This window comes from Anolis sagrei, chromosome 10 (assembly GCF_037176765.1).
Source record: "Anolis sagrei isolate rAnoSag1 chromosome 10, rAnoSag1.mat, whole genome shotgun sequence".
Taxonomy (NCBI): Eukaryota; Metazoa; Chordata; class Lepidosauria; order Squamata; family Dactyloidae; genus Anolis; species Anolis sagrei.
In genome coordinates, this window is record NC_090030.1 from 1,958,728 (window position 1) to 1,985,890 (window position 27,163).

At 43.6% G+C, this 27,163-nt stretch overlaps 1 protein-coding gene across 1 annotated transcript in view; it reads left to right on the forward strand.

The window, feature by feature from the left end:
- AR (androgen receptor) overlaps positions 1-10,053 on the forward strand; it is a 246,371-nt gene extending 236,318 nt beyond the window's left edge. Inside the window, exon 8 of the mRNA XM_060755993.2 lies at positions 1,282-10,053. Within this exon, the coding sequence (XP_060611976.2) occupies positions 1,282-1,437 (156 nt within the window). The 3' untranslated portion in view covers positions 1,438-10,053. The remainder of the gene's footprint in view (positions 1-1,281) is intronic.
- The last annotated feature ends 17,110 nt before the right edge of the window (positions 10,054-27,163 follow it).

Consider the following 27,163-nt stretch of genomic DNA (forward strand, 5'->3'; position numbering starts at 1 on the left):
ACTGACCACCTTGATTAGCATACAATGGGCTGACTGTGCCTGGAGCAAACTCTTCTTGAAAGGTGATTAGATGTCCCTGCCTGTTTTTCTCTCTGCTGTTTTAATTTTAGAATTTTTTAATACTGGTAGCCAGATTTTGCAGGAGTCTACCGTATACCATGCAGCTGTGGACAAGTCTACATAGGGACCACCAAACGCAGCATTGCCCAAACAAGAATTCAGGAACATGAAAGGCACTGCAGACTACTCCAACCAGAGAAATCAGCCATAGCAGAGCACCTGATGAACCAACCTGGACACAGCATATTATTTGAGAACACAAAAATGCTGGACCACTCTCACAACCACCATTGAGAAGCCATTGAAATCCACAAACATGTGGACAATTTCAACAGAAAGGAAGAAACCATGAAAATGAACAAAATCTGGCTACCAGTATTAAAAAATTCTAAAATTAAAACAGCAGAGAGAAAAACAGGCAGGGACATCTAACCACCTTTCAAGAAGAGTTTGCTCCAGGCACAGTCAGCCCATTGTATGCTAATCAAGGTGGTCAATTGAAAAAATTCACACCTAGCCCAACTTACAAAAGCCTTTTGTCTCACCCTGGTCATTCCACAGATATATAAACCCCTTTTTTCCCAGCTCCAGCAGGCCTCACCTCTGAGGAAGCTTGCCATAGATGCAGGCGAAACGTCAGGAGAAATGCCTCTAGAACATGGCCATATAGCCCGAAAAAACCCACAAGAACTGACCTTCATCATTCCCTCTCCATCTTCACCTCCAAAACAGGGTTTGGAAACAATTAGTTAGTAGCCCAGACAGTATTATACCTCAGTGTAGTAGTAGTAGTAATGGTGGTGGTGGTGGTGGTGGTAAAATATTATTTGCATCTCACTGTGGCTCGATTCAGTCCCATCTCAAAAGATGGAGGATTCAGGAAAGCTTTAGCTATGGAGTAGGTTGGTCTCAACGACATAAACACCATGTCCAGCCCCCAAATAAATAAATAAATAAACAAACAAACTTTCTGATGTCATGAGAGACCTGAAAGGATGGGTGGGAGCCCCAAGGGTCACAGGGTCCTTCCACACTATGGAAATATAGCATTGTAATTCCTCTTTAACCCCAATGGCTACATCCCATGGAATCATAGGAATTGTAGTTTGGTGAGGCAATGGAGCTCTTTCTTACTGAGAATGCTACATCCTCTACTCCAAATTGCCAATTGGAAGAGCTTTCTAGGTCCCACTTGCCAGTGCCTCTCTTTCTCTCTCACAGATTGCAAGAGAGCTGCATCAGTTCACCTTCGACCTCTTGGTCAAGTCCCACATGGTTAGCGTGGACTACCCGGAAATGATGGCGGAGATCATCTCGGTCCAAGTGCCCAAGATCCTCTCTGGGAAAGTGAAGCCCATCTACTTCCACAGCCAGTGAGAGGGAGAGGCAACCCCAAGGCCCATCGTCCCCTGCAGACCCCTCCAGCCGCTGCCTGCCTCTCAGTCTCTGCACTACCACAACTGCAGTGCCTTGGGAAGCTGTGTGTTCACGGAGACACACAGCCACCGCAACACAAAGAACGAAACAGACTACCTGCTGGGGTTCCTTGTCCTTTTTCCTCGTTCCTTTTGACTTTTCTTTCCTGGGCAACCTCTCCTCGCAAAGCCTCCCAACCTATTCTGCCTTGTGTTTTGTGCGTGTGGTGTTGTGGCATGGGGCCCGCGGCCCTTGTTTACATTCATGCGCCTGTGAGTACCTTACAGTGTCTTTCGTGGCCCTGTGTGCATGCGCTGCTGTGGTCGCATTAGATGTCCAAAAGACACACACTCACAGACATGTGCACATCACATGCAACTCAGCTTTGAGTTGCCCTCTTTACAGCCATTTCTTTCTCTCTCTTTTTTAAGAAAACCAACAAAAATAATAATGAAAAAATCAACTCAAAGTGGAAAAAAAAGCAAGGGTTCATACTGGGTAATTTTCTGTTTTTTTGTTTTTTAAAAAAATCCAGTTTTGTCTTTTAAGGGGTTTTCTTTTTTCCCCCACCTCCTTTTTCCTGACTGGGTTGCTCGTTTCTGTCCAGGATTGCAAGAGAAATACTCTAATTGTGTCTTTGTAGAAACAATGATGGGTAAAACCCCTGGACCTGAAGGTTAAGCTGAAAAAGAAGCAGACCGAGATAATGTAATAGTAATATGATGCTTTTGCAAAGAAGAAGTAAAGGGTGTGTTGCCACAACTATGGGCATCACACAGACTCCATTTTCATGAGGACAAAACGTGTACGGACCATTTGCACCCTTGGCTATGCACGGGCAGCCATCTTTGTTCTGTCCATGACCACCGACTCTCCAACTCGCCCTTCTCCGAACACACTGTTTCTCCAACGTGACCCGCGATGCTGTATCTCTCGCCTGCCACCATGGCTTCACTGCGAAGCCCACATTTCTCTGCTATTTTTGGAGAAGACTTATGATGACTTACGGGGGGGGGGGGGCAGCATTGACTCAACACAAAGTGCCCAATTTTAAACTGGACCGAATGCCCATAAAAAAAGAAGACCCAACACCTTAAACAAATCGAGAAGGACTTGTGGGGGAATTTACCGTTCCCAATGCCCGGAAGACTACAGAGGACAGTTTGGATGATTTTTTTGTCTTCTGTGGACCACGAGCCTAGACATTGGTTTTTTTTTCCTAAAGGAAACATTCAAGCCTTGCCCAGTGAATGTGAACACATTCCAGTTTTGAATGCTCCTCTTTTTTTGCATCGTAGAAGATCCTCCAACACAGCCCTTTGGGTCCTGGTGCTGTCCGTCCAGATGTGGACCTCTGGAAACCTCCTTTTTGCGCCACCTCGTACACAACGTAGGCCTCTAAAGACCTCCTACTCCTCCTCCTCCTCCTTGGGGGCGTTTTTCAAGCATGGCAGTGATGGTCCCCAAAGCCAAGCCAAACAAGAACTCTGTACTTTTTGGAGGGTTCCCTCATTTGAAAACTGCACATTACTTTTGAGTCCCTTTTGCAGGGAAAGAGAGTAGATACGAGGGCCCTTTTTTGTCCTCTCCAGCAGTCATAGAATCTGATCTTTTGTGCCAAATACTCGCAGACCGTGAAGCAACCCTATCTTGTAAAAAGACATCCTTCTTTCCCATCAAGCTGAGCTCAGATGTGTGTATTTTCTGACTGCAGATGTTGACAGAAATTGGATTTTTAGCTCTTCTTTGTTTTGAATAGCTGGAGCCATTTTCAATCATTTTTTGATGGGGAGAAAAGACACCTGTTGTTTGACCTGTCCCCTTCAGCAACTAAACGAGTTCATGGGTGTTTCACCTGTTCTCTTTATGCTGATGATAACGACATTGTATTTCTCCATCCCGTTGGTTCATTCTGCCTTTTCTCAGCATAACAAGGCGCACAACACGCACATTAGACTTTTGAGAATGGTTGCATATGGGTTGAATAGTGCTTTCATGGATCAGGAGAAGCAACAAGACTTTTTAAATGCTGAAATGTTTAATGCAATGACTAGATGATCGCAGTCCTCTAGTGCTACCACGCATAAAGACGTGTTGTAATTTCGTTATTTTATTATAAGGCCTCTTTTGTGGCTTTATTGCATTGGTAAAGCATGACGAGTGGGCCGCACTGCCCCATCCCCATTTTTTCTAAAAATTGACATAATTTGTGGGCAATGTTTTCTCCAAACCATACGTCAAGCCCACAAAACTCATGAACACATGCAACCAGTAGTTCTCCACAAGAATCCTGTACTACTCTCAAATTCCCCTTCTTAAAATAGTATCAGGAGTTAATACAACATCACTTTTGCCCACCATTTTGAGAAGGACTCAATTAACAATGGTAGACGTACTTGGGTTTGCTGTGTTGCCAATTGGGGATGTCTAGGGGTAATTCCCCACTCTTTTCCTTTAAGGAAAATTATGGAAAATAGAAGATGAACACACTGATATGGAACTGAGCTGATTTTGGAGCAGCCGTTGGCTCAACCAATTTACCACGCTGCCTGCTTTACCTGTTTTTATATATAAATAGTATATATCTTTATAACCATATCTATGCTAATGTTGTGGATATTGCAAAGGTCTTTAGCTTCCCCTTTCTTGCTTGGGTGAAGTGACAGCAGAGGACTTAGAAATGAGAACGCAACCCTCTTTCCAGGGTTTGGACTAACAAATGTGGAAAAATCCCCAACTTGTCCAGGTGTCTTAAAATTCTAGATTGGAAATGGATGTATTGTTTATACAATGTATTGTGCATCTGTCCCGAAGAGCTGAACGAAGTCCTAGCATACACACAGATGTTGAATATGGTTCGGTGGTTAAAACAACTGTAAATTGTTTGCAAAGGATGTTTGTACCAAACTGGAACTGCAATCTGTTTGCGTTGAGTCTTCTCTGTGGAATTTCACACAAGGTTTGCTCACCACAGAAGGGAATTTGGGTCTTGGATACGTCTCAACATGTACATGGCCACATATCCTTCTGTGCCTTACAACTAAAGGTACTTTTCCCTCTTTGTGCAAAGCTTTTGGAGAGAGAAAGCCTCCTTTTGCACACTGCTGCCTCTGAAAGTGGTCCTGAACTTCTTTTAAAGACAATGGAGAGCCCTCCGGCATTTTCGCTGGCCCTGGATCAGAAGCCGCCTGCAAACGCGGGTACGAATCTTCGTGGGATTCTTCAGACTTGCCCATTCTCTTGAGCTTGGCAATTGAAATCGTTGAGAGTCGGGAAGGAGAACGTCTCCGCTTTTTGTGCATTACAGTCCGTGAGGTTATTTGGGGCATAACTCTGTGTTTTAAAATCCAGAATGCCTGTAGTGAATGTCATGTAAATACTGGCTATTAGGGGAAGGGGTGGTGGGGATGTGGTAGGACTATCAACTTCCCTTGTTTCGATATTGCTGCGGCAGCTTTAAGGAGCGCCCAAAGCATTGACAGCGTCCTAGCCATCCTAGACCCTTCTCTTTTTTTATTACCCCTTTTATGCATTATTGTTTTTGTTGGTGTTATTGTTGATAATGATGATGATGATGATGTTATTATGCATTTTTTAAAATTGTGTACTTTGGGGGACGTTCTGTTTTGCCATGTCAAAAAGTGCCCTTCTTTTAAGGCAGCCTGGTGAGCGCAATGCTGTCCAATTGCCTGATCGGTGACTTACTTTTAAAGCTCTTCAAAGAGCCAAAAAAAAAAAATACTTTCCTGGGGAGGAAAAGGACACTAAAGCAAAGTGAGGGGATGCCTCTCTGCCTGGCACTTTTTGGTGCATCAATAGGTAGCCTTGAGATCATTGCCATCTTGCTTGTAGATCACCATAGCCAAATGGTTAGTAAGTAGAGTAGACCCATTAACATAACTGTTGAATGGTGGGTCAACACGTTGGGAAACCCAATCAATTCAATGGTCCTATTGTATTGAGACTCAAGGGGATTGACGCCTTTATGTTAGGGTGCCTCTTAATTTAAGTATTGAGTCAACTATTGAATGGTGAGTCCCAGTGCATTCATTGGGAAACCCAACCAACACAATGATTTTATTGCCAGTGGGATTCACAAGAGGATTGGAGCCTCTGTTATGGGCTACCTCTTAAATTTGGTATGTCCCATAATGCTCATTGCACCACCTTCATATCTCTCCTTCACTGGGGGATAAACCAGACACCTTTCAGCTCCGTCCTTTCTCTGATCCAGGGCCAAAATACCCTTTAACTTTTGTAAACATGGACAGATAGCCATCCCCTGAAGGGCAATCCCATTGTATCCATTTGTCCTTAGAAACAAAGGGAAGTTGGAGCATTAGCTGGAATGTTCTTGGATAGTCCCAACTAGAGTCAATCCATTGAATCAATGATTGCATGACGAGTCAACATGTTGGGAAAGCCAACCAATTCAGTGACTACTGTCAATGGGTCTCAAAATGGGAACAATGCCTCTATTTTGGGTTGCCTCTTAACTTAGGCACCTCCCATGATGTTAGAAGGATGTATTGGACCCCTTTCACATATATGTTGGTTGAGAGACATACCAGGTATCTTCTGTCTCTGTTCTTCTCAGATTCAGATGGACTCAAGTCAATCAATTGAATCAACAATTGCATGATGTGTCAACACATTGGGAAAGTCAACCAGTTCAGTGGCTATAGTGTCAATGGGTCTCACAATGGGAATTATGCCTCTATTTTGGGTTGCCTCTTAACTTAGGCACCTCCCATGATGTTAGAAGGATGCATTGGACCCCTTTCACATATATGTTGGTTGAGAGACATACCAGATATCTTCTGTCTCTGTTCTTCTCAGATTCAGATGGACTCAAGTCAATCAATTGAATCAACAATTGCATGATGCGCCAACACATTGGGAAAGTCAACCAGTTCAGTGGCTATAGTGTCAATGGGTCTCACAATGGGAACAATGCCTCTATTTTGGGTTGCCTCTTAACTTAGGCACCTCCCATGATGTTAGAAGGATGCATTGGACCCCTTTCACATATATGTTGGTTGAGAGACATACCAGATATCTTCTGTCTCCGTTCTTCTCAGATTCAGATGGACTGAAGGCTATCTCTTGAAGGCTATTCCCATTGTCTCTTTTCCCCCTTAGGAAACCAAGTAGAACATTGGGCTGCGCTCGGTTGTCCAATTTGGTGATGGCCTCTCTCCATTATTACAGAGATTTTGTTGTGGTCTTTTCAAGACAGCGATTGGAGGGAAGGCTATGCCCACTGCAACCTTCTAGGCTGCTTTTGAGATGCCTTACGTGTATTGATATCCTTTTTTGTTCTCACTCTTGTTGTTGTTGCTGTTTTTGCTATTGTTGTTTATCAGGAAAGGCTTCCGTTTGGGACACTTGCTCCCTGGAAAGCCGCCTTTTATACAAACGCACTTTGTGTAAAGCTTGAGCCATTTTTGCCCTTCGCTTGCAGCAGGTTTTTTATTTCACCCAAAGAATGTGTGGCATTTACCAAAGAACGTGTATATATAAACGGGAAGAGATTTTTAAGGAAAAAAAGAGTTTGTATTTGCAAAACATGAAATGAATCAGACCTGGGGGCCAGGGACCCTTCTTTGCCTTGGTCCCAGTCTTTCCGCAGGGGAGAATTGAGCGCTGTTTTCCTCCTGTGTGTTTTAGAAGGCCTTTGCTTGCGTGCTGAGTTTGGATGCCTGATTTTTGACCGATCCTGTGCTGCGGAGGATCTCTACTGTGGAAATAATAGGTTTGCGGGGAGGGGACACATGATTTGCACTTGGGGGAGGAGGGGAGCAAAGGGAAGCTGTCTCAGACCTGCTCCCCATTCGATAGCACTAAAGGTTTCAGAGAACCAGGGTGGTACGGGAGGGATTGACACTGTTTTGGGGAAAAGATGGAAAAGATGGTGGACAAAAGCCATCAGTGCACCTTGAACAGCCAAGCTCTATAAAGATTGTATATGCTGCAGTCACCACCTTTCAAGTTGCAACCTTGGCATGCATCAGGCTCCTATAAGTCCATGGCCCCCAAATGAAAACACTGCTTCTGGCACGGATTTGTCCTTCACTTCCCAAAATTCTAGCACTGCAGTGAGTTAAAATTTCAGTAAGAAGATGAAGAAAATATAATGGTGGTGGGTTTTGAAACCAATGATTTATGACCAAGAAGGATAGGGTCAATTTTGCCTGTTGGAGGAGACATTTTGCAAGGCTGGGGACTGGATGGTCTTATGGTCTCTTCCAACTCTTCTATGGCCCCATCTACACTGCCATGTAATGCAGTCTGAACTGCATGATATGGTCAGTATAGATGCATATAAAGCAGATTGAACTTCATAATATGAGTCAGTACCACCATATCCAGGATGGGCTTTTTCAGCAGCAGCCTAACTACTGCTTCTTTTAAACAGGATGGAAGTTTTCCCTCCCTGAGAGATGCATAAGAATTTGTTGCATTTGAGATCAAATCGCATCTTCTCCCTGGATGACTAGCCAAGATGGGCAGGGATCAGGAAAGCAGGTTCTCTTCCTTACTTGCCCAAGAAGCTTGTCCACATCAACAGTACTCACCAATTGAAACTGATCCAGTGTAATCGCACTTACAGAGTTGCTGGACACCTTGTTGTTGGCCTCTGCTCCAATGAAATCTTCTAAGTCAGCTCTTATGTGAATTATTATTATTATTATTATTATTATTATTATTATTATCCAGTTCAATTAATTCTGAAATTACATTATATGACTGTGTAGATTGGGGTGGGGGGTGGGATATGATTCCAACTCAGAGAGCAAACTGAAACAACTGAAGTCAGTAAAGACTATCAGGAGAATGTTCAGGTTGAAAATCTACACAAAGAAATGTCATATCACTATTTTTTTTATTTTTAGTGTGGTTACAAAATGGAAGAAAAAAATTAAATTTAAACTGAAGCTGCCATATAATGCTGTTTCGGGAAACAGATTAACTGCATTGAACTGGATGATGTGAATCTGCACTACCATATAATCCAGTTTAATGCAGTTATGGTATTATATGGAAGTGCAGATCCAACCTAAGTTTGGGGGGGGGGGGGGTCTCAATAAAGTGCTGGAAAGGCAAAGATCCCTAATGGAAGAGTCCTGAGATGCAATGCTAGAAATTTGAGAGAGGAAGGAGAACTTTCCTTTTCAGGGGACAAAGTTCAGAAGTAGAAGACCGACACTTCTGATGGTGTCTCTCCCGCTAAACAAGGAGCTTGGGCTGGGATTGCAACTCGAAAGTGGCCCCGTGAAATGTGACGTTGCCACAAATCGGATGCGTGCCAATTGAGGTGCGTTGGCTTTTCCAGCAAGGCATGAAGGCCAATGTGAACCTCTCCTATCTTGCAGCTCCGTGGGATATTTCACCCCACAATCCTTTGTAAGTTTGGGAAAAGGCGTTCTGCATTGTGCACATTGCTTTATGCCCTCTCCGTCGGGGTCAAAACAAAGCCAAGAAAGCCAACGTCCCTGACAAACATTTACATAATTTGCATAATGCAGTTTGCAAGGTATTCTGTAATGATTGTGGCACTTTAAAAAAAAACAATGAAAGAAATGTTTTGTGTGTTTGTATGTGCACTTTTTAAAAAAATATATAAAAAAAGCCAAAATATTAAGACCTTCATATACAGAGATATTTTTAAAAAAGATAATAGAGATATATGCCTTAGATAGGGGCTGTTGGCCAACAGCCATTATTGTTCAGGATTGTAGAGTTGGCAGTTGTCTTCACGCAGCTAAGCGGAGTATCTAAACCAGCTGAAACGCGGAACAGTTGAGTAAGCTACAAAAGGGGTTGGGAAGGGTCCTCAACTTTAGGAGACACCAAAAAGTTGTCTCTCTTTTTTTAAAAAAAAAATAAAGCTCACGAATCCTTATTCTTTTGCTGTGGGCCCAGCGCACGCCGGTGCTTTTGTGTCGCAAGGAGTGGACGTTGCCTTTTTTTTTTAGCCGATCGGAGTGACAACGATGCTACATCAAGTCAGTCGGGAGGAACGTAGGCTTGATCAGAACCGAGTTTTTCCATTGTGACTATTGACCTATTCGCTCGGAACGGTTTTCTTTTTTTCCTCGGTGAATTGCACCTCGCGAAAAGACAAGTCACACTCCATCCGCGCGTGAGAGTTGCGAAGGTCCGTAAAGCTCGAGTAGAGCTTCGTGTGAGTTTGAAAGCGAAGAGCTTTGGAAGAGTTTGAGTCGGTTGGCATCTCGCCGCTCCTGGACATCAGGGCCAACTTCATGCTGTGTTTCATGTTGCTCCTTCTCTCTTTGTTTATTTTTTGGGGGGGGGGGTTAATCTTAAATCCTATTGTTGCTCTCAATACAATAAAAACTCAGAACTTTGGTTGTTGGAAAAAAAATAACTACTTGTCTGCCTCCATATTTCTTTTTGCGGCCGGTCTCCCCATGGCTTTGTGGGCTCATTAGTAGGGCTGGGCAGTTTCGTTTCGTTAATTCGTAATTCGTTAATAATTCGTTAATTTTTTCAATTACAAAACGATAACGAACCATTCCGGAGCAATTATTAAAAAAAACGAATTTTCAAAAATGTTTTGTAAATGCTTCGTATTTCGATATTGTATTCGTTTCGTTACTGTTTTGAGGTCGTTTCATTATTATTTCCGCATGTCTGGGCCAGTTTTATGGTTTAATTAGTGAAAAAAAATTATAATATCACACCAACAGTCAAGAACAGAGGGAGAGGGAAGCTTCAGAAGGTTTTTTAGCGTATTTCGCGGTCGCGTCCGCCATTAACGAATCGATTCGTTATTGTTTCGGAACTCGATTCGTTAATTTTTTACCATTTACAAAATTTCGTAAATATCGAACTTTTTAAAAGGAAAATTTTGTAATTATTTTAAATATCGAAACAAAAAAAACCCCCAAATACAAATCGATTTTAGAAACAAATTTTTCCGTTGTTACCCAGGCCTACTCATTACTCCTCCCCGCGAGGTTGAAAAACAGGGAACAGAAATAACAAACCGAACCCATTCCTCCCCGGTTGCGAGAGCCGACTTGGTTTATTTAATTATCCTTGCTCTTATTTTATTTTTTATTTTATGATTATTATAATCATTTGGCAGGAGCGGGTCTGGGAAGCCAAGCTAATCTATTCCGAGAGAAAATGAGCAAATGGTTCAGATAAGCTTTTACAGATTTTTTCTACTAATGGATTTTTGTTTGTGCCTTTGCTGAAACATAGTTCTAAATGGAAGCTTTTCCAAAGGACGGTGGACTTTCCTGCAAAACAAGTGGGCTTTTCCCCTCCCCGCCGTATGAATATATTTCGATTCCGGCTTCATTATAAGCCTGACCTCTGATCTCCGAGTAATAAAGAATGCTGTCTTCTTTATCAAGACACATTCTTTGCTCAAAACACTGGATGGATGCCGGCTTGGTCTGTGTTGTCGTTTTGTTTTCAAGGAAAGGCAGATTCAGAACTGCTCGGTGTTAAATTAAGCAAGCCGGTTCCCAAAACTAATTGGGAAGCACAAACACTGTTTTTCTTTTCTTCTTTTCCCAACAAATCTTTCTTGTGCAGTGTTCCCTCGCTACTTTGCGGTTCGATTTTCGCGGACTCGCCGTTTCGCGGTTTTTCAATAAATATGAATTTTAAATATATTGTTGAAGGCTTTCATGGCCGGGATCACTGGGTTATTGTAGATTTTTCGGGTTGTATGGCCATGTTCTAGAACTATGTTTCAGGAGAGAATGCTTCTAGAACAGTGTTCCCTCGCTACTTTGCGGTTCGCTTTTTGCGGACTCGCTGTTTCGCGGTTTTTCAATAAATATGAATTTTAAATATATTGTTGAAGGCTTTCATGGCCAGGATCAATGGGTTGTTGTAGATTTTTCGAGTTGTATGGCCATGTTCTAGAACTATGTTTCAGGAGAGAATGCTTCTAGAACAGTGTTCCCTCGCTACTTTGCGGTTCGCTTTCCGTGGACTCGCCGTTTCGCGGATTTTCAATAAATATGAATTTTAAATATATTGTTGAAGGCTTTCATGGCCAGGATCAATGGGGTATTGTAGATTTTTCGGGTTGTATGGCCATGTTCTAGAACTATGTTTCAGGAGAGAATGCTTCTAGAACAGTGTTCCCTCGCTACTTTGCGGTTCGCTTTTCGCGGACTCGCTGTTTCGCGGATTTTCAATAAATATGAATTTTAAATATATTGTTGAAGGCTTTCATGGCCAGGATCAATGGGTTGTTGTAGATTTTTTGAGTTGTATGGCCATGTTCTAGAACTATGTTTCAGGAGAGAATGCTTCTAGAACAGTGTTCCCTCGCTACTTTGCGGTTCGCTTTTCGCGGACTCGCTGTTTCGCGGATTTTCAATAAATATGAATTTTAAATATATTGTTGAAGGCTTTCATGGCCAGGATCAATGGGTTGTTGTAGATTTTTCGGGTTGTATGGCCATGTTCTAGAACTATGTTTCAGGAGAGAATGCTTCTAGAACAGTGTTCCCTTGCTACTTTGCGGTTCGCTTTTTGCGGACTCGCCGTTTCGCGGATTTTCAATAAATATGAATTTTAAATATATTGTTGAAGGCTTTCATGGTCAGGATCAATGGGTTGTTGTAGATTTTTCGGGTTGTATGGCCATGTTCTAGAACTATGGTTCAGGAGAGAATGCTTCTAGAACAGTGTTCCCTCGCTACTTTGCGGTTCGCTTTCCGTGGACTCGCCGTTTCGCGGATTTTCAATAAATATGAATTTTAAATATATTGTTGAAGGCTTTCATGGCCTGGATCAATGGGTTGTTGTAGATTTTTCGAGTTGTATGGCCATGTTCTAGAACTATGTTTCAGGAGAGAATGCTTCTAGAACAGTGATTCTCAACCTTCCTATTGCCACGACCCCTTAATAGAGTGCCTCATGTTGTGGGGACCCCCAACCATAAAATCATTTTCATTGCTACTTTATAACTGTCATTTATTTATTTATTTAGAGCAGTGTTTCTCAACCTGGGGGTCGGGACCCCTGAGGGGGTCACGAGGGGGTGTCGGAGGGGTCGCCAAAAACCATAAGAAAACACAGTATTTTCTGATGGTCAGGGGGATTCCATGTGGGAAGTCTGAGCCAATTCCATCGTTGGTGGAGTTCAGAATGTTCTTTGATTGTAATGAACTATAAATCCCAGCAACTACAACTCCCAAATGTCAAGATTTATTTTCCCCAGACTCCACCAGTGTTCACATTTGGGCATATTGAGTATTCGTGCCAAGTTTGGTCCAGATCCACCATTGCATGAGTCCACAGTGCTCTCTGGATGTAGGTGAACTACAACTCCCAAACTGAAGGTCAATGCCCACCAAACCCTTCCCGTGTTTTCTGTTGGCCATGGTAGTTTTGTGTACCAAGTTTGGTTAAATTCCATCATTGTTGGAGTTCAGAATGCTCTTTGATTGAAGGTGAACTCTAAATCCCAGCAACTACAACTCCCAAATGACAACATCAATCACACACACACACCCAACCCCATCACTATTCAAATTTGGGCATATCGGGTATTTATTCCAAATTTGGTCCAGTGAATGGAAATATGTCCTGCTTATCAGATAATTGCATTACAATTAACAACAGGAGCGAAATTACAGTTATGAAGTAGCAAAATAATGCGATGGGTGTGACGTCGAGCATGCCCCCCCCCCCCCTAACAAGGGATGGTGACTTATAGTTCTGCAGAGGACAAAGGTACCAGACTGCACAATAGGGGTTAAGTCTTGGTCAGTTTGCCAAGGCCTTAACAAGCATATTGAGTATTCGTGCCAAGTTTGGTCCAGATCCACCATTGCATGAGTCCACTGTAATCTCTGGATGTAGGTGAACTACAACTCCAAAACTCAAGGTCAATGCCCATCAAACCCTTCCAGTGTTTTCCATTGGTCATGGGAGCCAAGTTTGGTTCAAATCCATCACTGATGGAGTTCAGAATGCTCTTTGATTATAAGTGAACTATAAATCCCAGCAACCACAACTCCCAAATTACAAAATCAATCCTCCCCCAACCCCGAGTAGCATTCACATTTGGGTGCATTGGGTATTTGTGCCCAGTTTGGTCCAGTGAATGAAAATGCATCCTGCATATCAGATATTTACGTTATGATTGATAACAGTAGGAAAATGGCTGTTATGAAGTAGCAATGAAAACAATATTATGGTTGGGGGTCACCACCACATGAGGGGCTGTATGTAGGGGTCGCGGCATTAGGAAGGTTGAGAACCACTGATTTAGAGCTTTTATCACCCGGTCTTCTTGACCTCCGAGGAGGGACTCACGCCGGCTAACAACAGAGAATCAATATACAAATAAACGAAAGCATAATAACTAGGCCTGGGTAACAACAGAAAAAATTGTTTCTAAAATCGATTCGTTTTTTGGGGTTTTTTGCGTTTCGATATTTAAAAGAATTCCGAAATTTTCCTTAAAAAAAGTTTGATATTTACGAAATTTCGTAAATGGTAAAAAAAAATTACAAAACAATAATGAAACAATAACGAATCGATTTGTTAATGGCGGCCGCGATCGCGCAATACGCTAAAAAAAACTTCTGAAGCTTCCCTCTCCCTCTGTTGTTGACTGTTGGTGTGATATTATAATTTTTTTTTCACTAATTAAACAAAAAACAACTATAAAACTTGCCCCAGACATGCGGAAATAATAATGAAATGACCTCAAATCATAGAATCATAGAATCATAGAATCAAAGAGTTGGAAGAGACCTCCTGGGCCATCATCCAGTCCAACCCCATTCTGCCAAGAAGCAGGAATATTGCATTCAAAGCACCCCTGACAGATGGCCATCCAGCCTCTGCTTAAAAGTTTCCAAAGAAGGAGCCTCCACCACACTCCGGGGCAGAGAGTTCCACTGCTGAACGGCTCTCACAGTCAGGAAGTTCTTCCTCATGTTCAGATGGAATCTCCTCTCTTGTAGTTTGAAGCCATTGTTCCATTGCGTCCTAGTCTCCAGGGAAGCAGAAAGGAAGCTTGCTCCCTCCTCCTCCCTGTGGCTTCCTCTCACATATTTGTACATGGCTATCATATCTCCTCTCAGCCTTCTCTTCTTCAGGCTAAACATGCCCAGTTCCCTAAGCCGCTCCTCATAGGGCTTGTTCTCCAGACCCTTCATCATTTTAGTCGCCCTCCTCTGGACACATTCCAGCTTGTCAATATCTCTCTTGAATTACGAAACAAATACATAACAAAATACGAAGCATTTACGAAACGAATTGAAATATTCGTTTCGTTTTTAAGTTGCTCCAGAATGGTTCGCTATCGCTTCGCTAACAAAAAAAATAACGAATTTTTAACGAATTACGAATTAACGAAACGAAACCGCCCAGCCCTAATAATAACATCATAGCACATTAATACATTAAAACACATTAAAATACAGATCAAGAATTACATAAAGCCAATTCGTCAAGGCAAATCACCAATTCACCACCATCCGCCTTGTGGTCAACAGTTATTGATTCGATCATCAATCTGAGAATGCGAAGTTCCAGAGCCAAGATTTTACCATCTTTCTGAAAGTCAGGAGGGAGGGGGCAGATCTGATCTCTAGCGGGAGAGAGTTCCAGAGCCGAGGGGCCACCACCGAAAAGGTCCTGTCTCTCGTCCCCCCCCAGGGTGGTAGGACCGAGAGCAGGACACCTCCAGAAGATCTTAACAACCTTGATGGTTCATAGGGGAGAATCCGTTCGGACAGGTCAACTGGGCTGGAGTCGTTTAGGGATTTATAGGTCAGCACCAGTACTTTGAATTGTGCTCAGAAGCCGATTGGCAGCCAGTGGAGCTGATGCAGCAGAGGAGTAGCATGCTCCAGGTACCCAGCTCCTGTTAGTAATCTGGCTGCCGCACGTTGGACTAGTTGCAGCTTCCGGGCAGTCTTCAGAGGCAGCCCCATGTAGAGAGCGTTGCAGTAGTCTATACGGGATGTAACCAGAGCGTGGACCACCGTGGCCAAGCTACTGATATCAATTGTAATGTAAATATCTGATGTGTTTTCATTTACTGGACCAAATTTGGCACAAATACTCGATATACCCAAGTATGAATACTGGTGGGGTTGGGGGGGATTGATTTTGTCATTTGGGAGTTGTAGTTGCTGGGATTTATAGTTCACCTACAATCAAAGAGCCTTCTGAACTCCAACAATGATGGAATTGAACCAAACTTGGCACACAGAACTCCCATGACCAACAGAAAATGCTGGAGGGTTTGGTGTGCATTGACCTTGGGTTTGGGAGTTGTGGTTCACCTCCATCCAGAGAGCACTGTGGATACAAACAATGATGGATCTGGACCAAACTTGGCACGAATGTTCCATAAGCCCAAATATGAACACAGATGGAGTTTGGGGGAAAACAGACTTGACATTTGGGAGTTGTAGTTGCTGGGATTTATAGTTCACCTACAATCAAAGAGCATTCTGAACTGCACCAACGATGGAATTGAACCAATCTTGGCACACAGGACTCCCATGACAAACAGAAAACACTACAAGGGTTTGGTGGGCATTGACCTTGAGTTTGGGAGTTGTGGTTCACCTCCATCCAGAGAGCACTGTGGATACAAACAATGATGGATCTGGACCAAACTTGGCACAGATACTTAATATGCCCAAATGTGGACACTGGTGGAGTTTGGGGAAGATAGACATTGACACTTGTGAGTTGTAGTTACTGGGATGTATAGTTCACCTACAATTGAAGAACATTCTGAACCCCACCAATGACAGAATTGGGCCAGACTTTCCACACAGATACGCCATGATCAACAGAAAATACTGTACTGTCGAAGGCTTTCATGGCTGGAATCACTAAGTTCTTGTGGGGTTTTTTCGGGCTCTATGGCCATGTTGTAGAGGCATTTCTCCTGACGTTTCGCCTGCATCTATGGCAAGCTGGCATCTATGGATGCTTGCCATAGATGCAGGCGAAATGTCAGGAGAAATGCCTCTAGAACATGGCCATAGAGCCCGAAAAAACCCACAAGAACTTAGAAAATACTGTGTTTTCTGATGGTCTTTGGTGACCCTTCCGACACCCCCTCATGACCCCTCCAGGGGTCCCGACCCCCAGGTTGAGAAACACTAATCTAGAACATGGCCATACAACATGAAAAACCTACAACAACCTATTATTATTATTATTATTATTATTATTATTATTATTATTGCAAACGACTTCTGCACTTTGCACTCATTTTGGAGCTGCTGAAGCAAGCGAAGGACAAAGGGAAGAAGTGGGAATGAGAGAAGAATATTCAGTTTTTCGGGTTGTAGGGTCATGTTCTAGAAGCATTCTCTCCTTAGAACTATGTTTCAAGAGAGGAGGAGGGATGGAAGTGAAGAGCAAAGAAAGGAAGGAAGGAAAGAGGGAGAGAAGGAAGAAAGGAGAGAAAGAAGGAAAAGAAAAGGGGGGGAGGGAGGAAAGAGAGAAGGAAAGGAAAAAAGCAAGGAACGAAGGAAAGTGGGAGAGAACGAAGGAAGGCGAGAAAGAAAGGTGGAGAGAAGGTTGGCCACAGCACCTACTAACCCAAGGAGTGACCATCACTCAAAAAATTGAGTTTGCTCATTGGGAGTTGTAGTTGCTGGGATTTATAGTTCACCAACAATCAAAGAGCATTCTGAACTGCACCAACGATGGAATTGAACCAAACTTGGCACACAGGACTCCCTTGACCAACAGAAAATGCTGGAAGGGTTTGGTGTGCATTGACCTTGAGTTTGGGAGTTGTGGTTCACCTACATCCAGAGAACATTGTGGACTCCAACAAAGATGGATCTGGACCAAATTTGGCACGAATATTCCATATGCCCAAATATGAACATAGATGGAGTTTGGAGGTAATAGACCTTGACATTTGGGAGTTGTAGTTACTGGGATTTATAGTTCACCTACAATCAAAGAGCATTCTGAACTCCACCAACGATGGAATTGAACCAATCTTGGCACACAGGACTCCCATGACCAACAGAAAACACTACAAGGGTTTGGTGGGCATTGACCTTGAGTTTGGGAGTTGTAGTTCACCTACATCCAGAGAGCACTGTGGACTCCAACAAAGATGGATCTGGACCAAACTTGGCATGAATGTTCCATAAGCCCAAATATGAGTTTGGGGGAAATAGACCTTGACATCTGGGAGTTGTAGTTACTGGGATTTATAATTCACCTACAATCAAAGAGCATGCTGAACCCCATCAATGACAGAATTGGGCCAAACTTCCCACACAGAACCCCCATAATTAAGGCCATCCAGTCCAACTCTCTTCACCAGGGCAAGAAAATGTAATCAAAGCCCTCCTGACAAAGAGCCATCCGGCCATAGATATAGATGGATATTAGGCCTGGGTAACAATGGAAAAATTTGTTTCTAAAATCGATTCGTTTTTTGGGTTTTTTTGCGTTTCGATATTTAAAAGAATTCCGAAATTTTCCTTTAAAAAAGTTCGATATTTACGAAATTTCGTAAATGGTAAAAAACAAAAACAAAACAATAACGAAACAATAACGAATCGATTCGTTAATGGCGGCCGCGATCGCGCAATACGCTAAAAAAACTTCTGAAGCTTCCCTCTCCCTCTGTTGTTGACTGTTGGTGTGATATTATAATTTTTTTTCACTAATTAAACAAAAGACAACTATAAAACTTGCCCCAGACATGCGGAAATAATAACAAAACGACCTCAAACCGATAACGAAACGAATGCATAACGAAATACGAAGCATTTACGAAACGAATTGAAAAATTCGTTTCGTTTTTAAGTTGCTCCAGAATGGTTCGTTATCGCTTCGTTAACAAAAAAAATAACGAATTTTTAACGAATTACGAATTAACAAAACGAAACCGCCCAGCCCTAATGGATATATGTGACAAGCTGGAATGTGTCCAGAGGAGGGCGACTAAAATGATCAAGGGTCTGGAGAACAAGCCCTATGAGGAGCGGCTTAAGGAGCTGGGCATGTTTAGCCTGAAGAAAAGAAGGCTGAGAGGAGATATGATAGCCATGGATAAATATGTGAGAGGAAACCACAGGGAGGAGGGAGCAAGCTTCCATTCGGCTTCCCTGGAGACTTGGACGCAATGGAACAATGGCTTCAAACTACAAGAAAGGAGATTCCATCTGAACATGAGGAAGAACTTCCTGACTGTGAGAGCCATTCAGCAGTGGAACTCTCTGCCCCGGAGTGTGGTGGAGGCTCCTTCTTTGGAAGCTTTTAAACAGGGGCTGGATGGCCATCTGTCAGGGGTGATTTGAATGCAATATTCCTGCTTCTTGGCAGAATGGGGTTGGACTGGATGGCCCACAAGGTCTCTTCCAACTCTAGGATTCTATGATTCTATGATCAGTCTTGACTAATTTTGGAAGCTTGTTTGTTTCTTTTGTTGCATTTGTGTTCTGCTGTTCTCCTGGAGCGAGACCCAAGTTCTGGGCACCACAATTCAAGAGAGATATTGACAAGCTGGAATGTGTCCAGAGGAGAGTGACTAAAATGATCAAGGGTCTGGAGAACAAGCCCTATGAGGAGCGGCTTAAGGAGCTGGGCATGTTTAGCCTGAAGAAGAGAAGGATGAGAGGAGATATGATAGCCATGTATAAATATGTGAGAGGAAGCCACAGGGAGGAGGAGGGAGCAAGCTTGTTTTCTGCTTCCCTGGAGACTAGGACCCAATGGAGGAATGGCTTCGAACTACAAGAGAGGAGATTCCACCTGAACACGAGGAAGAACTTCCTGACTGTGAGAGCCGTTCAGCAGTGGAACTCTCTGCCCCAGAGGGAGTTTGGTGGAGGCTCCTTCTTTGGAAGGTTTTCAACAGAAGCTGGATGGCCATCTGTCAGGGGTGATTTGGATGCAATATTCCTGCTTCTTGGCAGAATGGGGTTGGACTAGATGGCCCATGAGGTCCCTTCCAACTCTTTGATTCTATGATTCTAGGATTCTATATGATTCACACACACAATAAATAAATAAATAAATAAATAAAATTGGGGAGTATTTCAATTCTTAAATTCCCATCCCCACCACCTTTCCTGCCTGTTTCTAATATCGATTTGTATGCACAAATTTAACAAATTTGATACAAAATACGAATTAAAAACGAAATTTTTGCACACTCCTCATGAATGTGTATATATAGAGAGTAGGCCTGGGTAACAACGCAAAAAATTGTTTCTAAAATCAATTTGTGTTTGGGGTTTTTTTTTGTTTCGATATTTAAAATAATTACAAAATTTTCCTTTTAAAAAGTTCAATATTTAACGAATCGATTTCCGAAACAATAACGAATCGATTCGTTAATGGCGGACGCGACCGCGAAATACGCTAAAAAACCTCCAAAACCTTCTGAAGCTTCCCTCTCCCTCTGTTGTTGACTGTTGGTGTGATATTATAATTTTTTTTCACTAATTAAACCATAAAACTGGCCCAGACATGCGGAAATAATAACGAAACAACCTCAGAACAATAACGAAACGAATACAATAACGAAATACGAAGCATTTACAAAAAGTGTTTAAAAATTCGGTTTTTTTAATGATTGCTCCAGAATGGTTCGTTATTGTTTTGTAATTGGAAAAATTAACGAATTATTAACGAATTATGAATTAACGAAACGAAACCGCCCAGGCCTAGTAGAGAGAGAGCGAGACAGGCAGATCGATGTCAGGGGTGATTTGAATGCAATATTCCTGCTTCTTGGCAGGGGGTTGGACTGGATGGCCCATGAGGTCTCTTCCAACTCTTTGATTCTATGATTCTATGATATAAAAGAAGGCTAGACGATGGGCCAAGCGAATGAGGATTTCTACAGAGTGGGGAGGTTGTGTCCAAGGCCGGAGCGTACCGGTTCCTCCCCTCGAGGCGATAGGCGATCCCTTGGTGTCTTTCCACTTTCTGCACCGAGTGCCCTTTAATCCCGCTCCAGCCTTGGTCTCCCCACCAACACGACACAACATCCTTTCGCAGGAGGCACTCACAAAAGAGCCGACTTAATCCAAAGTACACATTTTCGAGCACAGCGTAACCTTTCCATGGAGATGCTGGTGTTGTGATCTTCCCGCCAGTTAACCTCAGCCGTGAAGGTTAACTGGCATGTGTGTGTGTGTGTGTGTGTGTGTACTGTGTGTTTTTGATGGTGTTTGGCAACCCCTTTGACACCCCCTCACAACCCCCCCCCCCCAGGGGTCCCAACCCCCAGGTTGAGAAACACTGCTATATAGGCACATGGCCCTTTAGTTTATTAAAAGCCTATGTGTGTGTGTGTGTGTGTGTATGTGTATATATGTGTGTGTTTGTGTGTGTGTGTACTGTGTGTTTTTGATGGTGTTTGGCAACCCCTTTGACACCCCCTCACAACCCCCCCCCCAGGGGTCCCAACCCCCAGGTTGAGAAACACTGCTATATAGGCACATGGCCCTTTAGTTTATTAAAAGCCTATGTGTGTGTGTGTATGTGTATGTGTATATATGTGTGTGTGTTTGTGTGTGTGGGGAAAATAGTCTTTGGCATTTGGGAGTTGTACTTGCTGAGATGTACACACATACACACACGTTCAGAGCATTCTGAACTCCACCAATGATGAAATTGGGCCAAACTTAGCACAAAGGATTCCCATGACCAACAGAAAACACCAGAAGGGTTTGGTTGGCATTGACCTTGAGTTTGGGAGCTGTAGTTCACCTACATCCAGAGATCACTGTGGACTCAAACAGTGATGGAGCTGGACCAAACTTGGCACAAATACTCAATATGCCCAAATGTGAACACTGGTGGAGTTTGGGGAAAATAGATTTTGACATTTGGGAGTTATAGTTGGCTGGAATTTGTAGTTCACCTGCAATCTGAAGCTCACCAATGATACAATTTGGCCAAACTTCCCACACAGAACCCCCATGATCAACAGAAAATACGGTGTGTTTTTGATGGTGTTTGGCAACCCCTTTGACACCCCCTCACAACCCCCCCCAGGGGTCCCGACCCCCAGGTTGAGAAACACTGCTATATAGGCACATGGCCCTTTAGTTTATTAAAAGCCTATGTGTGTGTGTGTATGTGTATGTGTATATATGTGTGTGTGTTTGTGTGTGTGGGGAAAATAGTCTTTGGCATTTGGGAGTTGTACTTGCTGAGATGTACACACATACACACACACACACACACGCCAGTTAACCTTCAAGGTTGAGGTTAACTGGCAGGAAGATATACATACACTATACATCCCATCAACTACAATGTATAGCATTCTGATCTCCACCAATGATGGAATTGAACCAAACTTGGCACACAGTTCACCCATGACCAACAGAAAATACTGGAAGGGTTTGGTGGGCATTGACCCTAAGTTTTGGAGTTGTAGTTCACTTACATCCAGAGAGCACTGTGGACTCAAGCAATGATGGATCTGGACCAAACTTGGCACGAATACACAATACACCTAAATGTGAACACTGGTGGAGTTTGGGGAAAATAGTCTTTGGCATTTGGGAGTTGTACTTGCTGAGATGTATAGTTCACCACCAATGATAGAATTGGACCAAACTTCCCACACAGAAGCCCCAAGACCAACAGAAAATATAGTGTTTTCTGATGGTCTCTGGCGACCCCTCTGACACCGCCTAGCAACCCCCCCCCCAGGGGTCCCGACCCCCAGGTTGAGAAACACTGATCAAGACACACTTCATGGACATCTCGGGGCTCATTTCAGACTTGCAGGGCAGAACCGTGTCCCCTTTTAATGGGTCTGTGTGAGCAAAAGGTGACAAAGTTTGGGCCGTGTTTGCCCAAAGCCCAACGTGTTCATGCGTTGATGTGTCCATCAGCCCTCCATCGCAATTGTGTTCCTGGAGTGAAGGCGGGGGCAAACCGAACAAAAGTATTTTGTTTTCCCTGAAGTCTGAAATAGTTCGTTTTCCAGAAATAATGCTGTGTACGTAGCACTTTACTCCAGGAAGTAAAATTGCCGCGTAGGACAAGGCAGGGCTGCAATTTACTCTTCAGCATTGCATTAGCAACCTCTTTGCCATAATAGCTGGAATAATAATAATAACTAAAATAAGGCACTGTTACCAGGCAGTGTCAACGGGGAAATGCATGGCAGGAACAACAACAACAACGAGAAAGATCCCCCCCTTTTATTTTATTTTATTATATTTTTTGCTCTTTCACCCCTGAATAAACAGGAGTTCAAAAAGGGTATAAATATAGGGACGGAAGAAACTGGAAAGTAAGAATCAAGAATTGCCCCAAAATGACCAGCGTCTAGCATCACTAGAACAGCTTTCCAAAGTGCCTCTTCTACACGAGAATTAATGCAGTTTGGTGCCACTTTCACTGACTATGATTATGCAAACATGGGAGTTGTAATGTATTAATAGAATCATAGAATCAAAGAGTTGGAAGAGACCTCTTGGGCCATCCAGTCCAACCCCATTCTGCCAAGAAGCAGGAATATTGCATTCAAATCACCCCTGACAGATGGCCATCCAGCCTCTGCTTCAAAGCCTCCAAAGAAGGAGCCTCCACCACACTCCGGGACAGAGAGTTCCACTGCTGAACGGCTCTCACAGTCAGGAAGTTCTTCTTAATGTTCAGATGGAATCTCCTCTCTGGTAGTTTGAAGCCATTGTTCGGCGTCCTAGTCTCCAGGGAAGCAGAAAACAAGCTTGCTCCCTCCTCCTCCCTGTGGCTTCCTCTCACATATTTATACATGGCTATCATGTCTCCTCTCATCCTTCTCTTCTTCAGGCTAAACATGCCCAACTCCTTAAGCTGCTCCTCATAGGGCTTGTTCTTCAGACCCTTTCCTCATTTTAGTCGCCCTCCTCTGGACACATTCCATCTTGTCAATATCTCTCTTGAATTGTGGCGCCCAGAACTGGACACAATATTCCAGGTGTGGTCTAACCAAAGATATATAAACCCCCTTTTTTCCCCATTTCCAGCAGACCTCACCTCTGAGGATGCTTGCCATAGATGCAGGCGAAACGTCAGGAGAAATGCCTCTAGAACATGGCCATATAGCCCGAAAAAACCCACAAGAACTGGATGGGAGTTGTAGTTTGAGACGGTCGTTGGCCTTCTTGCCAACGATCCCCCGCAGTTCCATAGCAAGAGGGGGATCAAACGACATTCATTCTACAGTGCGGACGCTCCTGAAAGAAGAACCAGGAAAATAAGACTCGTGACTGTAAACAGAAGGTCAGCTGCTGTCCTCACCTTTTTGTCTTCTTTTTTACTCGTGTGCTGGCACAGCTGTATCAGAAGCTCCCACTTTATTTGCCTTGGATTAAGTGTTTGCTTGCAGCCCAAGGCTTGGGACTCTACAGAAGGGTGGCTTCCTGTTAAACTTTGCAGTTATAGGGCAGGCCCCCTGTCCATCATCGTTAAGTTTGGTTCCGCCCCCTGTTCAGGACAATTGAGAGGGAAGGGAGCCATTTTCAGTCAGTCTCAGCAAGGAAAGTCAATGTACAGGACGTGTACAGACTTTCTCCTGTACAAAGGCTTCAACCCTTAAGACCTCCCGGGGAAGAACAGTCGTAAGAGCAAAAGTGTCAAGACCCAGGCGGACCAGCAATGCAGAACAGCAGTTAAAGAGTTAACAGAAGGTCTTTAATGTCAATTAACACATGAAAAAGGGCTCTTAAAAGCAGAGCAATAAACACAAAAGAGCTTGCAGCCAGCAGGAATGTAAATAAACAAAGGTCCAGGCAGTCAGCGCTGCGAAAAGGAAAGCAAGAATAACACAGGCAAAAGGCTTGAAGTCAGCGTCAAAACTCAGTCAATTCCGAAGTCCAAACAAATCATTAAGCAGTATTCAGCATGAGGAGCGGTCCAACGAAGTCACAGGGGATAAGCAGGAGCGTAGAGTGGTCAAGGCAGTCCAAGGGTCAGGGCAGGAGATAAGACTCACAATTCCAATTCCGGCAAGGTCGTCAACACAGTCAGGAAGCCACGAAGCTGTAAGCAGGAACTCAAGGCAAGAGTTTAGGAACAAGGCACACGGAAACACGACACTTTGAACTCTGCAACTAGACTGCTCCCAAGCTACTCCTTAAATCTCATCAGAGTCACTGGATTCACCTCCAGGTGCATCCATTTCCACAGGTGAATCACGACTTCTCCATTGCTGCCATTCTGCACTTCGGACTGCATCCTGCGAAGCAGTATCTGAAACCCAAGTGTCTGTGAAACCATGGAACTCATCGCTGGAAGTTGGAGCATTAACCACATCTAACACTTCTTGGACCCTGGTCCAATCCAGCTCTTCATCCTCGCTGTCAAACTCCCCGCAATCTGCTACATCTTTAAGCCGTTTGGAAATAGATTCCCCATCACTGTCTGAGCTGCGTGCTACTCGCTTTACACCACGGTAATCCTCCACCTCCATTTCCTCACGAGTAAACCCCTCAAAGTCTTCCTCATCCGTAGGCTCTAAGAACAATTCCCTAATGCGCTTCAGCTGTTGCTGAGTGTCTTCTTCTTCCAAGCCTCGTTTCCTCCTACTATCACTAGTAGCTACATGAGGCACACGCTGAGTTACAACAAAAAGGATTCCCAAAGATTCCCAGGGAAACAGCCCTAAAGCTCTGAGGAATTTCGGAGGGAAAAACAGCTTTGAATATCTAAGAACTCCAGCTGAAGTGACTCCAGGCCTACTGGTAGGTCCACTCGGTGCTTTGAGACACAGTTCAACCCGGTAGTGACACCCACGTCAGTTAGGTTTAGGTTCACAGTTAGCCTGGGAGAAGTTTGGAAAGGGATTTTCCTTTAGAGTAAAAGTAACAGTTAGAAGCCACCAGTTGCACAAAGCCTGGAAGCATTTGTTTAACCTTTTGAAGACAAAAGAAGTTTCTGTTGATTGTTCACCAATAAAAGACTTTGTTATATTTTACAAGTCCTCTAAAGACTGTTTATGGTGAAAATCCTTACGAATTTCTCTTTGGGCCCCCTGGCTTCCCGATGGGCTAAAGCTGCACGTCCTGTTTTAAAAGCAATTCGCTTCAAGCCCAGCGCGCAACAGAACAACTCGTGTTCTATTCTGAAATGGTCGTATGACAGGCCAAATAAATACATTATTATTTTTACAGTGTGGTTACATTTGCACAAAATGACAGAACTCTTGCAAATTGCTGTTTGGCAGAAAGAAGTATTTATTTATTTATTTATTTATTTATTTATTTATTTACAGTATTTATGTTCCGCTCTTCTTGCCCCATAGGGATCACGATGCACATATACATGGCAAACATTCAATGCCACAGACTCACAACATACTGTATATACTCATAGAATCATAGAATCAAAGAGTTGGAAGGGACCTCATGGGCCATCCAGTCCAACCCCATTCTGCCAAGAAGCAGGAATATTGCATTCAAATCACCCCTGACAGATGGCCATCCAGCCTCTGCTTAAAAGCTTCCAAAGAAGGAGCCTCCACCACACTCCGGGGCAGAGAGTTCCACTGCTGAACGGCTCTCACAGTCAGGAAGTTCTTCCTAATGTTCAGATGGAATCTCCTCTCTTGTAGTTTGAAGCCAGAGAATGAAGCAGAGAGTGTTTGAGGACCGGGACATACGTAGGGATACCAAGGTGCTTGTCTATAAAGCTATTGTCCTCCCAACCTTGCTATATGCCTGCGAGACGTGGACTGTCTACAGACATCACATGCCACTCCTGGAACGATTCCTTTAGCTCTGCCTTCCGAAAATCCTGCAAATCTCTTGGGAAGATAGGCAGACAAACGTCAGTGTGTTGGAAGAAGCAAAGACCACCAGCATTGAAGTGATGGTCCTCTGCAATCAACTTCACTGGACCGGCCACGTTGTCCGGATGCCCGACCACCGTCTCCCAAAGCAGTTGCTCTACTCCGAACTCAAGAACAGAAAATGGAATGCTGGAGGACAGGAAAAGAGATTCAAAGATGGGCTCAAAGCCAGCCTCAAAAACTCTGGCATAGACACTTAGAGCTCGGATGCCCTGGCCCTTGAGCACTCCAATGGCACTGTCAGGCCATTGTATGCTAATCAAGGTAGTCAATTGAAACAATCACACCTAGCTCCAGAAGACAAGAGTCCTTTGTCCCACCCTGGACATCATTCCACAGATATATAAACCCTTTTTCCTAGTTCCAACAGACCTGACTACCTCTGAGGATACTTGCCATAGAGGCAGGCGAAACGTCAGGAGAGAATGCCTCTAGACCATGGCCATACAGCCCGGAAAAACCTACAACAATCCAATATTTATTTATTTATTTATTTCACAGCTTTGTATACCGAGCTTCTCAACCTCGTCGAGGGACTCAGCCCGGTTTACAGCCATAAAAACATATACATTCATTAAAATATCATATATCACAAATTACAAAACAACTTTAAAAACACTAAATATAAAACTACAGTGGTCAGTCGTCCTAATAAGATGGATCTACATCAACTTCCATCCAGGGTCCTATGGTGTTGTCTCATTCCTCGAAGGCCTGACTCCACAGCCACGTCTTCACCCGTTTCCTAAATGTTAGGATAGAAGGGGCGGTTCTGATCTACGGTGGGAGAGAGTTCCAGAGTCGTGGGGCCACCACCGAGAAGGCCCTGTCCCTTGTCCCCACCAGGCGCGCTTGTGAGGCCGGTGGGACTGA